The 16461-nt window shown below is 35.1% G+C and overlaps 1 protein-coding gene across 1 annotated transcript; it reads right to left on the reverse strand.

The window, feature by feature from the left end:
• Positions 1-56: 56 nt before the first annotated feature.
• On the reverse strand, positions 57-1990 carry LOC105974099 (Radical SAM superfamily protein). The gene is made up of 2 exons (XM_012999159.2): positions 1050-1990; positions 57-943 (listed from the first exon to the last, which is right to left on the reverse strand). Exons 1-2 carry the CDS (start codon positions 1907-1909, stop codon positions 325-327), a joined length of 1479 nt encoding a protein of 492 aa, XP_012854613.2. The 5' UTR covers positions 1910-1990; the 3' UTR covers positions 57-324.
• Between the last annotated feature and the right edge of the window lie 14471 nt (positions 1991-16461).

A 16461-nucleotide genomic window follows, 5' to 3' on the forward strand; every position in this document is an offset into this window, starting at 1 on the left:
AAGAAAACGTAATCCTCTCACAGATCCAACGTCTAAATAGTAAATATGACCGTAGGAAAAGAAACTATAGCCGAGAACATGACAAACAAAGCAGAAGCAGAGTTACTCGATATACAAGGACTTCAGAATTTAATCACGATTACGATTTGTATGTATAACAACTGTACATTATCTCGTCAAGAGCAAATCCTGCTGCACTTCACAAAACAATCGTCAAAAAGTTACGAGCTATTCGAGTTCCCCCTTACCGATCGATTGCCGATAAAGAAAGCTCAAACTCTGCATACATCTCCAAAAGCATAAGAGAATAACCGAAAAAAAAAATCATGGAGATATAGCAGCAAAAGCAAGAGATATCAGCTCGTTCGACAGCAAGAAACCATCGGGATCACTCAGCCGAAGAAACCCTACCATCTCATTCGACATCGAAGATACAATAAACTCGTCATATTCGACTTTTCTTCTTTTTTCATCCAAGCAAATCACGTGCCCGCTTTCCACATAAGGTCTATAAACCTCACAAATCGAGCCCCTCACCGAATCGCCGAAAGCTTCCCCAAAAGCTCTCAAATCCAAACCCTCGGCTGTTCTGAGAGAGAGCATAACAACATCCGTAGCCAAATCCTTGGCATCAACATCGAAATCGACAACACCATCTTCGGTGCTTTCGTTTTCCAGATTCTGCACGTAGCCCACATAATCCTTCAGCTTCCTTGGCCTCGAAAACCTAACTCCACGAAGATAACTGGCAGAACCGAGCCCGAAAGCGTAGAAAGATTTGTTCTTCCAATACGTACTATTGTGCTTGCATCGATAACCGCTCTTGCAGTAGCTACTGATCTCGTAGTGGTCGTACCCTGCTTCACCCAGCATTCTCGAAGCTGTTTTATAAAACTCGGCCGATTGATTCTCCGATGGCAGTGGAAATTCACCTGGAGTGTATCTGTCAAGAAACAAATCTATTTCATTTTTTTTTTTAATTCAGCAACAATTATTAAATACGGAAAAAGATGCAATCTTTACACAAAGTGTAGAAAATTTTGACTCACAGGACTCCAAACTTGGTTTCTTGCTCGACCTGGAGATCGTAAACCGAAACATGAGTGGGCTGAGATTGAATAGCGATCCGTAAACTCTCCTCCCACATGCTCGGTGTTTGATGCGGGAGCGAAGAAATGAGGTCCACGCTCCAATTCTCAACACCGCAAGTATTGACAATCTCGATAGCTTCGTAAATTTCACTAACTCCATGAGCTCTCCCGCAGGACTTTAAAAGCTCGTCTTGGAAAGCCTGCACGCCCAACGAGACTCGATTCACTCCGACATTCATCAGTTCCTTCATTGCAGCGGCATCGAAAGTGCCGGGGTCCATTTCCATCGATATTTCAGCATTGCCACAGACGCCGAATTTAGAGGACAGTGCATCAAGAACAGAAGAAACGAGCTGCGGGGGCACGAGCGAAGGGGTGCCCCCACCGAAGAACACCGTTTCGAGAGGTGGGCTGCTGTTGTTGTTGGTGGAAGAGCTCAACTTCTTTGTGGCCTTGATTTCTCTGCAGAGGGTTTCTACGTAGTTAGAGATACGTGGGTCGTAAGTATCGTTCTTCTCCGGCGTGGTGGTGGTGGTGGTGGAGGAGGAGCCGAGAGCGATGATGGGGAAGTCGCAGTAGTGGCAGCGTTTGCGGCAGAAAGGGAGGTGGACGTAGGCGGATGTGGGCGGTAGCTTGTGCTGGAGTAGTAAAGAGGGTGAGGTGGTGTTGGGTGAGGCATTTTGTCGAACAGTTGGTGTGCGTTGTGGTGTAAGAGAATTGTTTCTGCAGAGTGCTGTGAATGAGAGCTTTGTGGGATTGGGCTTTGTAGGGATAACAATGGCAGCGAATAACGGAGTGAAGGTTGATTTCAGAAGCATGTTCGCTGCTGACTGACTGATGGGTGTGGAGAGGGTTCTATAAAATTACCCCAAGAATTCTCTATTCATAGTACTGCCTTAATCGGGAAAATTACATTTCTAGTCCTCAAATTTTACTCACTCTTTCAAAATTGTCCCTAAACATTTTGAAGTTACATATTAGTCTTCAGTCATGCCAACTTTTAACAAAATTAGTCTGCCGTTTACATTTTCAGTCAAGTTGGATGGAAAATGGTATCTATATCTCACGTATTTACATCGCTACAAGAAAACGGGATTTTTCACAAAATGCACCACGTGTTGTTAAAACAAAATTTTCATTATTATTATTATTATTATTATTTTTAAATTTAAATTTGTTATAAAGATCAAAATCACTTGGATTTTAAAAATCGAAATATCGTTTCAAAATTGGGGTTTTCGAAATTCAAATGCAAAATATTGTTTCAAATTAAAATAAAAATCAGATTAGCATTGGCGGAATAAGAACACTCCACTCCAATTTTCACCCCTACTAAATTCGGAAAATCCCGATTTTGAAACAATAATGAGTTTCACATCATTCAATAGGGTTGAAAATTGGAATGGATTTTTCTTATCCCGCCTATTTCGATCAGATTGTTATTTTTTTTTAAAATAACATTTTTCATTCGAATTCCAAAAATCCCGATTCTGAAATAATATTTCGATTTTTTAAACAATATTTCTGAAAATATTTTGAAGTAATAGTTCGAGTTGAGTTTTTTTTTTTCTTTTTTTTTTTGTTGGAATTTACGTGATTTTGGTTTTCAATCTAATTTTAATTACAATTTTTTTTTTCTAACGACACACATTACGGGTTGTAAAAAGTAGCTTTCCTCGTAGAGTTGAAAATAGAAGGCACATGTGGGCAGGTGCCATTTCCCACCCAATTTAGCTGAAAAATAAACGGCGGACGATTTCTATGAAAAAAATGATTAAGGACCAATTTTGTAAGTCAAAAATATTTAGGGACTGTTTTGAAAAAGTAAGTAAAGTTTAAGGACAAAAAAATATAATTTTCCGGTCTCAATTGGTGGACGAAAATTGTATAGAAATGTACTTCGAATTAGTTCACAATGGATCTTTTACCTAGAAATAAAACATATGTAGGGATGACAGCGGAACGAGTACCCTCGAAAAAAGTGCAATACCATAACCATTACAATTTAATACAGCTTAAACCACAACCATACCAAACTCATTTGAAAAGTTTATTGGAATACCAGAAACATTACCACTAATATTTAGTTACCCACGGGTAACCATTTACCATTGAAATTATGGTAATACGAAATAATTTGGGGCCAATAACTTTTCAGTGCCTCTCAGAAAAACATAAGAAAAAAAAAGGACGCAAAACTTTTAAATAAATTATACAAAATGAAATAAAGACACTTTACAAAAACTGATGTTCCAAGGCAACAAAATGATGATTAGAAAGCAATATCCACTACAATATATTGAAAATATATTATGAAGTACGAAATTATGATACGCAATTGACTGGAATGATACGAAACTTGTTATGTACTTGAGTAATTTATTAAATAGTAAAGTTATAGTTTCCCTATATTATTTGATACTTTATTTAAAAAAATAACAAATTATTTTTTATTTATATTAAAGGGAAAACTACAGATAAATGCCTAATCTAAAACACAAAACACAGATCAGTTCTTAGGTAGTTTCCTCAAGCAAATCAGTCCCTACTCACGCGTCTAACATGCAGATCAGTCCCCAATGTGAATTTAATATATTTTTTTATATTCTCTCTCTTATTTTTTCACTCTCATCATTTTGTCTCTCTTCCTTTTCTCGCTCTTCCTTTTCTTTTTCTTTCTTCTCTTTATTCCTTTCTATCTGCCCTCTTCCTTCTCTCTTTCTCTCATCTGGTTTCCTTTTTTTCCGACGAAAAATCACTGTAAAAACCCACCCACCCCACAATGGCTACAAATGATGTACCAAATGATGTGCCCACTATGATTCTTGGAAGTTGTCGATATAAAGATCAACTTCACATTATTTCCATCAAAAGTAATTCGACATTAATGGAGATATATGGTGCTATTATCAACAAGTGGAATCATATCCATCCAGATGCACTGATCCTCCAATACTTGGCTCTTCGGGAAAGATTGTATGTGAAATTGGGTAGTGATGAAGATGTGGAGAATATGGTTGCATTGCATCTGATAATGAAGATGAGTGGAAGAGGGTTCGCACCGATGGCTGGTAGGTCTCCATCCTTTTCTGTACTACTGAAAAGCATTTCTTTATGTTGTTAATTATTGTGTGATACACATTATAGAATATGACATGTAATAGTATCATGCTAATATAATTATGGTATGGACGTATGGTACTTACAGTACGTAGCCGTTATTCGTATAGTATGGGTGATAGGTAAATTTGGTAGTGTTGGTAGAAAAACATAGTATCATATAATGGGGAAGATAGTACGTAACCGTTATTCGTATAGTATGTGTGATATGTAAATTTGGTACTGTTGGTGGGAAAACATAATATCATATAATGGGGAAGACAGTACGTAACCGTTATTCAGACATTATGCGTGATAGGTAAATTTAGTACTATTTGTGGGAAAACTTAGTATCATATAATGGAGAAGACAGTATGAAATCAATGCATATTAGTATTTTTCATTGTTTACTAGTTATGATATTTTCATGTACATTGTTATTTGGATTCCACTCTATTGTAATCCATTTTTTAAGTCTTTTTCAAACCAAAAGCAGCGATCGATCGATGGAAATCGAGGGTAATCCACTTGGAAATTTGATTGAAAGAAGGTTTGGGTTGGAGATACAATCGGAAGCTCAATGGGTTCATGGATGCATGGGAATCTTGATTGCGTCTTGTTTGTCTGCTTGTGGGCATATTGTCATGCTGTAGACAATACAAATATTTGGTTTAGGGCAAAAACTTGCGATATAAAAACACTTCGCCCTAAACTAGCAATTATCTTGTTGAGGCATCGGGGAGTAGACGTGGAAGCTAGAGATGAAGAAGATATAGCGTTATTATGAAAAAATTGCGAGTGGAAGTGTTTTAGGGTTTTTGTGTTTTTTTTTTCATGAACATATGAAAGTGTTTTTGTGCCATAAACAATCTGTCCTTTTTTTTGTAGAGCTAACAATACTATTGATTAGCTCTACTCGTACTTTTCCATTGAATACATCGTACTATATGTTTCGATGAATTGTACTTACCTTTTGAACACATGGTACTTTATTTTGAGATGAATTGAGTTTGTATGCGTACCATAAAAATGAACAACAAATACTTTCTAGTCTATTCATAGATACCTTGTCAATACAAGACTTGTACTTCACATGTGTATTCTTTGTACTTACTTGATGAACAAAGCGTAATATATTCACGAATAACTTGTACTTCACATGTGTATTCACGAAAAACTAATATTTTCATCAAATGTTACCATAATCGATGTTGATCGACTCCCACATGGTCTATATTCATTTTTAATAGTCTTCAAAAGAAGAATTGTGTCTTAAAAATGTGATTATATGGATGCATTGGCCCCACAATTATATATAGTGTCACAATACTATATGAATGGCAAACATATACTTTATGAATGAACAAAGCGTACTATATTCACGAATAACCTGTACTTCACATGTGTATTCATTGTACTTACTTGATGAACAAAGCGTACTATATTTTGCGATGAATTGAGTTGTACCAATTTCATTGACACTTTAATGATCAATAAGTATGGGAGATGTGTAAATTATGTTTTAGATGAGTATTTTAAGGTACGCGAGCATTATTGTCGCGTTTGGAATACAAGATCCCATAAATATGTTGAATTTCATACATGATATTCATATACTATACAAGATACTCATATAAGTGTACAATGCTCAAGTGTAAAATTAATATTTTCCTCAAGTGTTACCATAATCGATATTGATCGACTCCCACATTGTCTATATTCATTTTTAATAGTCTTCAAAAGAAGAACTGTGTCTTAAAAATATGATTATATGGATGCATTGGCCCCACAATTATATATAGTGTCACAATACTATATGAATGGCAAACATATACTTTATGAATGAACAAAGCGTACTATATTCACGAATAACCTGTACTTCACATGTGTATTCATTGTACTTACTTGATGAACAAAGCGTACTATATTTTGCGATGAATTGAGTTGTACCAATTTCATTGACACTTTAATGATCAATAAGTATGGGAGATGTGTAAATTATGTTTTAGATGAGTATTTTAAGGTAGGCGAGCATTATTGTCGCGTTTGGAATACAAGATCCCATAAATATGTTGAATTTCATATATGATATTCATATACTATACAAGATACTCATATAAGTGTACAATGCTCAAGTGTAAAACTAATATTTTCCTCAAGTGTTACCATAATCGATATTGATCGACTCCCACATTGTCTATATTCATTTTTAATAGTCTTCAAAAGAAGAATTGTGTCTTAAAAATGTGATTATATGGATGCATTGGCCCCACAATAATATATAGAGTGTCACAATACTATATGAATGGCAAACATATACTTTGTGAATGAACAAAGCGTACTATATGCACGAATAACCCGAACTTTACCAGTATATACATTTAACTTACTTGGTGAACAAAGCGTACTATATTCACGAATAACCCGAACTTTACCGGTTTTTACATTATACTTATTTGATGAACAAAGCATACTATATTGACAAATAACCCAAATTTTACCAGCTTATACATTGTACTTATTTGATCAACAAAGCGTGCTATATTCACGAATAACCCGAACTTTACAAGTTTATACATTGTACTTACTTGGTGAACAAAGCGTACTATATTCATGAATAATCCTAACTTTACCGTACTCTTATGTTCACTAATTAAACAACAGTACATAGGTTTGATACGCCTTCGTATTGCTGCCCGATTATTTACATTGTACGCTTGCATGAGAGCCGCAACCCTCTGCAAGCTGTGGTTTATTTTAGGCATGTCCATGTAGTGATATAAGAGATTTTCTTCAGTTCTTCATAATGTTGTTTCTTCATCAGCTTCTTCACACCTTCCATAGTTGCTTAAAAAGCGATCGGTGAGCACCTGCAGCCTATTGCTAGCTTGCTGGTATGTTCTTTTACATCAATTCCTGCATTTACATACACATAAAAGTACAATTATAACAAATACAACGTACTACAAAGTTCCACTACCAGTACTTCCAGTAATTTCGTTCAATACCATCCAAATGCACTAGCAATACCATTGTTGTATGTGACACATACTATACATAACAATCAAACACGATACTTTCAGTACCCTGTGTCAATACCAATATGTTGATTTTAAATGCCTAAGAATATCTACTCATATGTTGAGACAGACTACGTGTTACGACATTATGTTTCATAACAGAATTCTTGTGTTGTCACAGTAATAAATCTACTAAAAGCAAAATAAAGAACACAACAATTTAATGTGGTTCGAATACAAACATACCCTACATCCACGAGGACTTGCAAAACTAGTTCAGATTTAAGTGTACATTAATAGGACTTAATAAAAACACTTAAGACTCCCTCTTTATGTAATATGCCGTTCTTGCACACGACTCGAACTTGTTGATAATCAAAGCAATTCCTCCTTCGCACTCTTGGACTTCCTCCAATGTTGAACTTCCTTCAAACGGCGGATCGACCTCTCCCGAGATCTTTTAAGCACTTCTCCTGAAACGCCGATCTTCTTTATGACCTGGTAGAAGAAACCTGGTATGTTGCCACACCTGGTGTGCCGACAGGGCTGCAGCACGGGCTGCACCCTTCAAAGCCTTTATGCTGGGATTTTTCTTATTAAAGCTCCATGGGACTCATATGAGGTTGAGGGCCTAATATATGCACGAAATTTCCACCCTAAACCTAACTTGGGCCCTAAGAAATCGATTTAACTAGGTAATAGAATCCTAGTCGATTTCTACTTTTATTCTAGATAAGTACAAAAGATACCTAACTAGAATATAATGCATGGAAATAAATCCAAGTCCTAATAAAAATATTACAAGAATAGGACTCTAATTAATTCCAAAATAAACATGGAAAAAAAATCTTTGCCAATCTTCAATTACCATGTATGCCGAATTTCTCCAATCTTCACTAACAGAAATATGGCGCAAACACAATCAAATGCACTAGCAATACCATCCAAATTCACTAGCAATACCATTGTTGCACGTGACACATACTACATAATAATCAAACATTATATGTTCAGTACCCTGTGTCAATACCAATCAAATGCACTAGCAATACTATTCAAAGGCACTAGCAATACTATTGTGGCATATGACACATACTACAGAACCATCAAACATTATACTTCCAGTACCCTGTGTCAATACCATCCAAAGTCACTAGCAATACCATTCAAAGGCACTAGCAATACTATTGTGGCATATGACACATACTACAGAACCATCAAACATTATACTTCCAGTACCCTGTGTCAATACCATCCAAAGTCACTAGCAATACCATTCAAAGGCACTGACAATACTATTGTGGCATATGACACATACTACAGAACCATCAAACATTATACTTCCATTACCCTGTGTTAATACCGTCCAAAGTCAAGAGCATTACCATTATTACATATGACATATACTACAGAACCATCAAAACTCATACATCAAACCCTTGTTAGGACTAAATGCTTTCGGGACAGTACTTCGAGTACCATGTGTCAATATCATCTAAATGCACTATTAATACAGTTACTGCGCATGACACATACTATAGAACCAGTACGAAAAATACAGTAAGCCTCTTTCCCATATCCTATATGAAACCCTTGTTAGGACTCAAAAAGCTTTGGGGACATGCTAATGTCACCAGAGAATAATACCCAGGAGGGAAGTGTTATAAAATTATGAAATTCGACAACAAATAAATGACCTTTGCAAACCCAAATAACAAAACAACAGATATTGGAACCGATTTAATGATTAGGGGAAACACCGAATAAAGTCGAGGCATAATACCCACGAGTGGATATGTTCAAAATCATGTAATTTTACAACAAATAAACCTTTTTGCAAACTTAAGCAACACCCATATGGGTCTATTTCCAATAAAATGAAAAAAAAATCAAACCTTTTTGTTTGCTCTGCTTCACCATTGTCTAGAAATGGGTTTGTTTATTTTTTTTCCCTTTCGCTTTATTATTTTTCTGCGTCTTTGTTGATTCTTCGTTCTTTGTTGTTTCTTCGTTCTTTGTTGTTTCTTTGTTCTTTGTTTCTTCTCTGTTGCTTTTTTGTTTGGAAATGGGTATAAACTGATAACGATGGTTTTTTCTGCCCCTTTTTAGCTTCCTTCTTGTTGTTTGATTTTTGAAATGTAACGGACAAAGAGCGTGAAACACAAACGACGCGTTGGAGGTTGAAAATAAATTATGTAAAATTAATATAAAGTAAATGGTATTTTAGTATTTGCATAGTTCATTAGGGACTGATCTGCATGTTAGGCGTGTGAGTAGGGACTGATTTGCTTGGGGAAACTACCTAGGGACTGATCTGTGTTTTGTGTTTTGGATTAGGGATTTATCTGTAGTTTCCCCTATATTAAATGGTCGGGTATCATAGGGGTAAAACCACAACCATACAAAAATTGTGACGGTTTGCATTTCTTTTAGCAAAACCATTACCAAATCCTAATGGTTTCCGTAGAGGGTTTTAAACGGAGCGGATACCCATGGGTAGCGAGCAAATCGGATTTTGCCATCCCTAAACATAAGGCTTGAAGACGATGTCGATGGAGAGGAGTTGGGGTGCTGAGCAATGATAGTGGTGGGGAGGAGTTGGGCGGTGGGTGGTGGTGGAGGAAGTGGTTCGTCGTGAAGACGATGATGAAATTTTTGTCTCTGAAGACGATGATAGTTTTTCTTAATTATGTTTTGAAAAATTGCAATTTAACCTTTTTAAGATTCAGCATTTTTTTAGAAATTCAATTTAGCCCCTTAGTTGTACAACCTACCTGTTAAAGTGATGGGGGTTTTTTTATTTTGCAAAAACCTCCTCGGGTTATTTTTATCTTTTCATAGTCGGTTAACTATAAAAAGGTAAATAGGTCTCGAGTGTGTTGTCTGAATTAGGGTTGTGACTGAGTTGATTTTTTGTCCACCAACCGATTCATTATCGACAATATTTTTAGGCGGATAATAATTTTTTAACCGACCCATTAGATGGGGTAAAAAAATGGGTTAATCTAAAAAAGGCCCATGACAAGTGCACTTAATTAAAAAATGGACATTCAACTTTTTTATCTTTCAAATATTTCGAGCTCATTCTAACTTATTTGCAAATAAGAAAAACCCTTTTATATATACCAAAATTACACTCAATTCTTTGAAACCTAATTCAACCCCAATTTCATGATTTACACCCTAATTTAGCCAAATTTCACCCGCCACCACCGGAGACCGCCGGTCAGCCGCCGTTTACCGCGCTGACTTTTTTTTTTTTTTTTTTTTTTTGAAATTTTTTTTTATTCTCATTTTTTTTCCGGTAGGTGAACCGCCGTTGACTTCTTCTCCTTTTCTCTCTGTCTCATTTTATTTCCTCCATGCCTCCCCTTTCTCTAAACCATTTCTATCACTCGTCTTTTTTGCAACGGGCGGCGATAAACGGAGGAGTATATGACGGTATCGACGCATGGCCGCGGCGAGGAGGATTAGAGTGGCAATACCCTTTCCTCCTGATCCAAAGCCTAACCCAAATGCATCTCTTGTTTCTACTTCCGATCTAGATTCTGCCGTGCAATGCACATAATTTTGATTGTATAATATTTAGTAATTACTCATAAGTTTTAGGGTTAAATACATTTTGCACTTTGTACTATAACTACTGTGGCATTTGACCCCCTTACTATCAAATGTGACAAAACAACCCCTACAGTTAGCAATCGTTAATCTTTTTGTTCATACGAGATGATGTGGCACATTGATTTTTTGTGCTGATTTCTTGTGACGGTTTACCCATCAAATAAAATAGGGCAAATGGTGAATAGGCTCATAACAAGGGACTTAAATGCACATAGGTCAAGACAAAACAGTCTCGCAAATAAACCCATCCCATGTCTTTTGTCTAAAATACCTTCCATATCTTTTGTCTAAAATACCTTCCATAGGGAAAATTACAGTTTATGTTCCCAAACTTTACCACTAAAATGATTAATGTCCTCAAATATTTCAATTCACGAAATATGTCCTTTAACTTGCCACTTTTGGTCACTTTATGTTCTGTCGTTACCGTTGGCAGCTAACTTCGACGGAAATAGCACGTGTGGCTCACGTGACGTCTATGTGACCGTTAAATGTCGAGCTGGAAAACACCGAGTGTCTACTTGGCCGATGAAACGTGATGTGAAGCGACACGTCCATCTCCTCCCCTATTTATATTCCAAAATCCCTAATTCGCCATATCCCCAATGAACCCGTAAATCCAACCTTTAAAATCCCATTTTGAATCCTTCAATTGAGGTGAAATTCGAAAATAGCATAATCGTCTTCTCAAGTTTTTGAATGTCCGTGTAGTTGAAGCGTATTATTTAGGTGTTTGAGGAAGCAAAAAACAAAAAAAAAAAGCAACAAAAAAAAAGCAAAAAAAAAAAGAAAAATAGACAAAACAAAAATCACATTTTCACATAATTTAACAACATAGCTACAAAGTTAAGGATACTTGCTGTAGTTTGGAGTCCACTGAAGGCCGGATTCACTCCTTGACATTTTCTTCTCCAAAAATCACCCACAACAGCGCGGCGTCTCAGAATGGAAAAACTTTTCAAATGTGAGAGAGAATGTTTGGATTTTTTATGGGTTTATGACTTCGAGTTTGGTACGGGTTCGACCAAGAATGCATATTGGATTGAAAATTTGGAAGTGGGTTGAGGAGATTGAAATTGTAAAGTGTGAAAAAATTTGGATTTATGGGAATGAAGCGTGAACTGTGAATTTGGATATATATATATATATATATATATATTGTTTTATGTTCATAACATCTCCTTCAACACGGTACTCCAGCAGCCATAGGACTCTCCCTCTTAATATTTTTTTTTGTAATATATATATATATATATATATATATATATATATATATATATATATATATATATATATATATATATATATATATATATATATATATATATATACTTATATTTTAAATTATTGTTTTTACACTTCTTACAATATTTGTTTGACAGAGTTGCATGGCAGATTGCTCCGACATCTATTGCAAGATTTGATGGCCTCCTGCTGACAAATAGTCGAAAATAATGGTTAATGTTATAATATATATATATATATATATATATATATATATATATATATTGTGTTATGTTCATAAACATCTCCTTCAACACGGTGCTGCAGCAGCAATAGGACTCTCCCTCTTAGTATTTTTTTCATGTAATGTATATTACTATATTTAATATATATATATATATATATATATATATATATATATATATATATATATATATATATATATATATATATATATATTGGGCAAATGGTAAATAGGTCCATGACAAGGGACTTAAATACACATTGGTCCACAAAAAAAAAAACAATCTTTAAAATAAACCTATCCCATGTCTTTGGTCTAAAATACCCTCCATAATATAATTATTATCAATTTCATCCATTATGCTATAACTTCCTTAATATTACACATTGACCCCGGATTTAAACAAATATATCACATTAACCCCCATTTAAATAATTTTTTGAATTTTTTTTTCTGAATTTTTTCTTCCGGTTATATTTCGGCGTTGAATTTTTTTCTTTTTTAGAGTATGAGTTTGTACAATAAAGTATATTTTTTTTACGAATTAATTTTGTTTTTTTAGTTAAATTCGGAAGAGAGATGTTTAGGAGAATTTGTTTTGATCGAGAGGTTTTTGGGAGATTTAGTTTTGATTTGATTAAGGGTATTTTTACCACAATGAAAATAATTAATTTATTAAAATCTGCAGATTTTGACTTGAATGTATAGACATAAATTATAATATAGAGCGACCTATAGCAAATTACCCCCTTTTTATAAGCTAAAAGCGTGGGTCAGTCCTTACAAATGTTTAGTAGGTTCTATCAGTCATAATTGACAATATTTACATGCACTTCATTCCCTAGGTTATGTAAAAATCTAAAATACAATTTACTTCGGGGATAACTAAAACAAATATCGTTTTTTTCTCACTTCAATTCTAACAAAATGAAAAATAAACAATACATAAATAAATAGGTAATTACATTAATATTCTGAATGAAATCAATACCACACAAATATAAAAGAATATCATTTTCTTTTTAATACAACACACTAGGGTTAGACATGGGTCGGGTTGGGTCGAGTAATTATCGGTCAATTACCTACCGGACCGGATCAACAGATTTTTCTGTGTACTGAATACGTTAACAGCCCGGCCGTTGTGGGTCAGATAATAGTTGACAACCGTCTTTGCCAAAATAAAAAAATTGGGTCCGTTTGTTTGTATCATCGGCCATTTAACTTTTCCTTTATTACAATAATAATGTTATTCTATCAACTTTTTTGTAAGTTTTGTTCAAAAGATATTTTGGAAAAACTTGTTACAAAAAACCAAACCTTAACTTTAAGAGTATTTTTTACTAAATTTTACAACAATTAAATAAATAAAGAAGAATTAGAAATACGAATTATAAAATAAAATAGTACTCAAAGGTTTACAACTTTGTATGTTGAATTATTTGATATATAATTATAAAATTTATTTATTTACTTATTTTCATTAATAATTATCATAATTTTATTAGATTCATTAACATCATTAAATATTTATCATATTTTTTTTAGTATTAAAATAGTCGGTTAGTCAGGTAATTTGACGCCCACTATCGAAATACACTGTACTTTTTTTTAATAAATGAATACAATGACTTCAACTTAATTTAACATTACTAAAATCAACTAAAAATGGGCAACCAAAGTCCACAATACAAGATCGTGTCCATATCTCTTGAACAACAATCACCTTTGAAATAGAGCTAGAATCCAAATAGATTAAACTCTATAAAACTTCTAAGTAACTTTACTCCTAAGAGTCTTCAACATAATCTTCGACTAATGCACCTGATACTAAGAATAAGATGGAAAATAAAGGAGGAGTAAGTCCAAATGGACTTAGTGAGGAGTACAAGGGAAAAACAGTGGAATCGAATAATAATCACAACAAGAAAACAATAGAAGTGTTAGACTTCGAATTGGAGTTGCAATTGGACCATCTAGAGAATGATCGTTTCGATAAGGAATAAGAGGCCAAAGTATAAGGCACATCAGTATGATCAGGATAAACAATAAAATCAATATGTACAGGTAAAGAACAATATTCAACAGGTAATTCCCTGATCAATTATGAATTTTGTGGAGATTCTCATGATAACAATTTGGATATCAAATATGAGACCATGGAAATTCCCATGGTAACAATTTGTTCATGTACCTGTACCTGCCTTGTGACTCCCTGGGCCGTAACTACCTTATATATCACCGATCAGGGAGCTACCAGGGTGCATGCCGATCCATCCATCAGCTCTGTTAACCTCCAACTATGCCAATGGTGTAGATCCAATATGGGTACTATCGAAGATACCATCCACCGTCGGCCCAATATAGCCCAGTAGTCTTTTTCGAACAGCCAAGAGCCCAACTGATCAATTATCCTTAGGGCGTCCCCAAAGGAATCAATCATTGTAGATATCGGATATGCTTCCGACTATCTCAATTTATAGTTTGAATCCCAATAATGAATTCCACTTTGGAAAGAATCAGTATCATAATTCAATAGTGTTGGGATTTCAATAAGTGACTGATCAGGATAATCCCAATGGGATTCCAATAACAATTGACAATAATTTCTGGTCATGAAATCACAAGTCAAGAAAGGTAAGATCAATGGTTTCAATAAGAGAGTGACCACAATTCAAGATCGTATAACAATTGATGAAAATGAATCTCAATTAAATCTGACAATTTAATCTACGAATTCTCAGAAGACACATAATCCCAATTATTATCCCAACATAGCAAGAACAGCCCCGTAAGAGGATTACGTGTAACTGCCATGTTTTTGACAGACTCACTTCCGTATAATTCTCATCTCTAAAAGTCTATAAAATTTTCTCGAATTAGAAGCAATTTAACACTTACTTATAACTCTCACGGTCATCGATGAGTTTTGTGAAGAGACTGATTCCAAATTCTCACTCCAAACCCTTCGATTTCAGCTTCGAAAACGGGTGCAGCAGCAAATACTATTTCCTTCAAGATTCCAGCGAGCAAGCTGAACTTCTTGTCCGATTACGGCAACCAACGCCTTGAACACCGTCGAGTGTCCCCCCACCAATAGAAAGCTATGTTCTTAAGATTCTAACAGTAGCTTCGGATCATCGAAACTCCACCGTTAAGACTTCCGTTCATCTAATCCTTTGAAGAGACAAAGGCTGAAATTCAATTTCTTGACAGCTCGTCTTCTTCGTCCGATTCCGGCGACCATCTTATGCGACCATCATCGGAGGTCACCTGATCGTTGTATCCCCTTTCTAAAGCTTCACGCAGCCCTAATTCTGCCAATAATTTGAATTGGGGATTTCCAGATTAAAACCTGAAATTAATTTCTAGGATTTTAGCCAAGAACCGAGAGAGAGGAGGAGAGAGCAGGCGAGAGAGATGATGAGAGAGTGAGGAACTATTCGAGTATATAAAGAAACGAAGAGAAGAGAAATCAGATGACAAAGAAGCCGACTCAGCAATATCTCTACGTGGCTTTCTCTCTATAATTCCAATTAATTGCACATCATCCGTTTAACCATACCCAATTCAAATTCATAAACTTGATTGCCAAGTTTATAAAATTATTATCTCTTAATAACACATCAGCAACTAATTCTCATTATAAAGTACAATACTCTCTTGTGTGTGTGTGTGTTACATCAATATTCTCATTATATATATAAATTTCGGGATGTTACAACAGGTAATTCTCGGCCAACCGACTTTTGAGTAAACTGGAACCATCGACCAACCCATTTTACATGGATCGGTTACATTTATTGGTCCGACTATATGGGTTGATTAATTAGGGTTATCGACCATGAAAAGTGGGTTGGTTCGCCGTTAAAATCGACCCATGTCCAGCCCTAAAACAAATGAAAATAAGGAGATTGATTTCTTTCTTTTTTCTATACGTTGTATAATTCAATCTAGAGTATTTTTGTACATTAAGGTATCAAACTAAGAAAATGTTTGAAAAAATGTGGTGATAGGAGGTCATTAGGCTACAAATGCAAGACAGGCGACAAAATTTGGCGACGGAAAAACACCTTTGCAATGATTTCTCGGGTCATACAACGAAAAACTATTCATCTCCAAGTCGGGCAAGAATAGTCGCCAAATGCCCCGTCGCAAAGTC

The sequence above is a fragment of the Erythranthe guttata genome, chromosome 9 (genome assembly GCF_056151865.1).
Source record: "Erythranthe guttata isolate IM_541 chromosome 9, IM_541, whole genome shotgun sequence".
Taxonomy (NCBI): Eukaryota; Viridiplantae; Streptophyta; class Magnoliopsida; order Lamiales; family Phrymaceae; genus Erythranthe; species Erythranthe guttata.

What these genes read in the sequence shown, in the direction of transcription:
- LOC105974099 (XM_012999159.2), bottom strand. Translation starts at nt 1,909, where the DNA reads ATGCTTCTGAAATCAACCTTCACTCCGTTATTCGCTGCCATTGTTATC. An exon ending in GAAACCAAGTTTGGAGTCCT is followed by an intron (nt 944 to 1,049) that starts GTGAGTCAAAAT and finishes GTTTCTTGACAG; the next exon opens with ATACACTCCAGGTGAATTTC.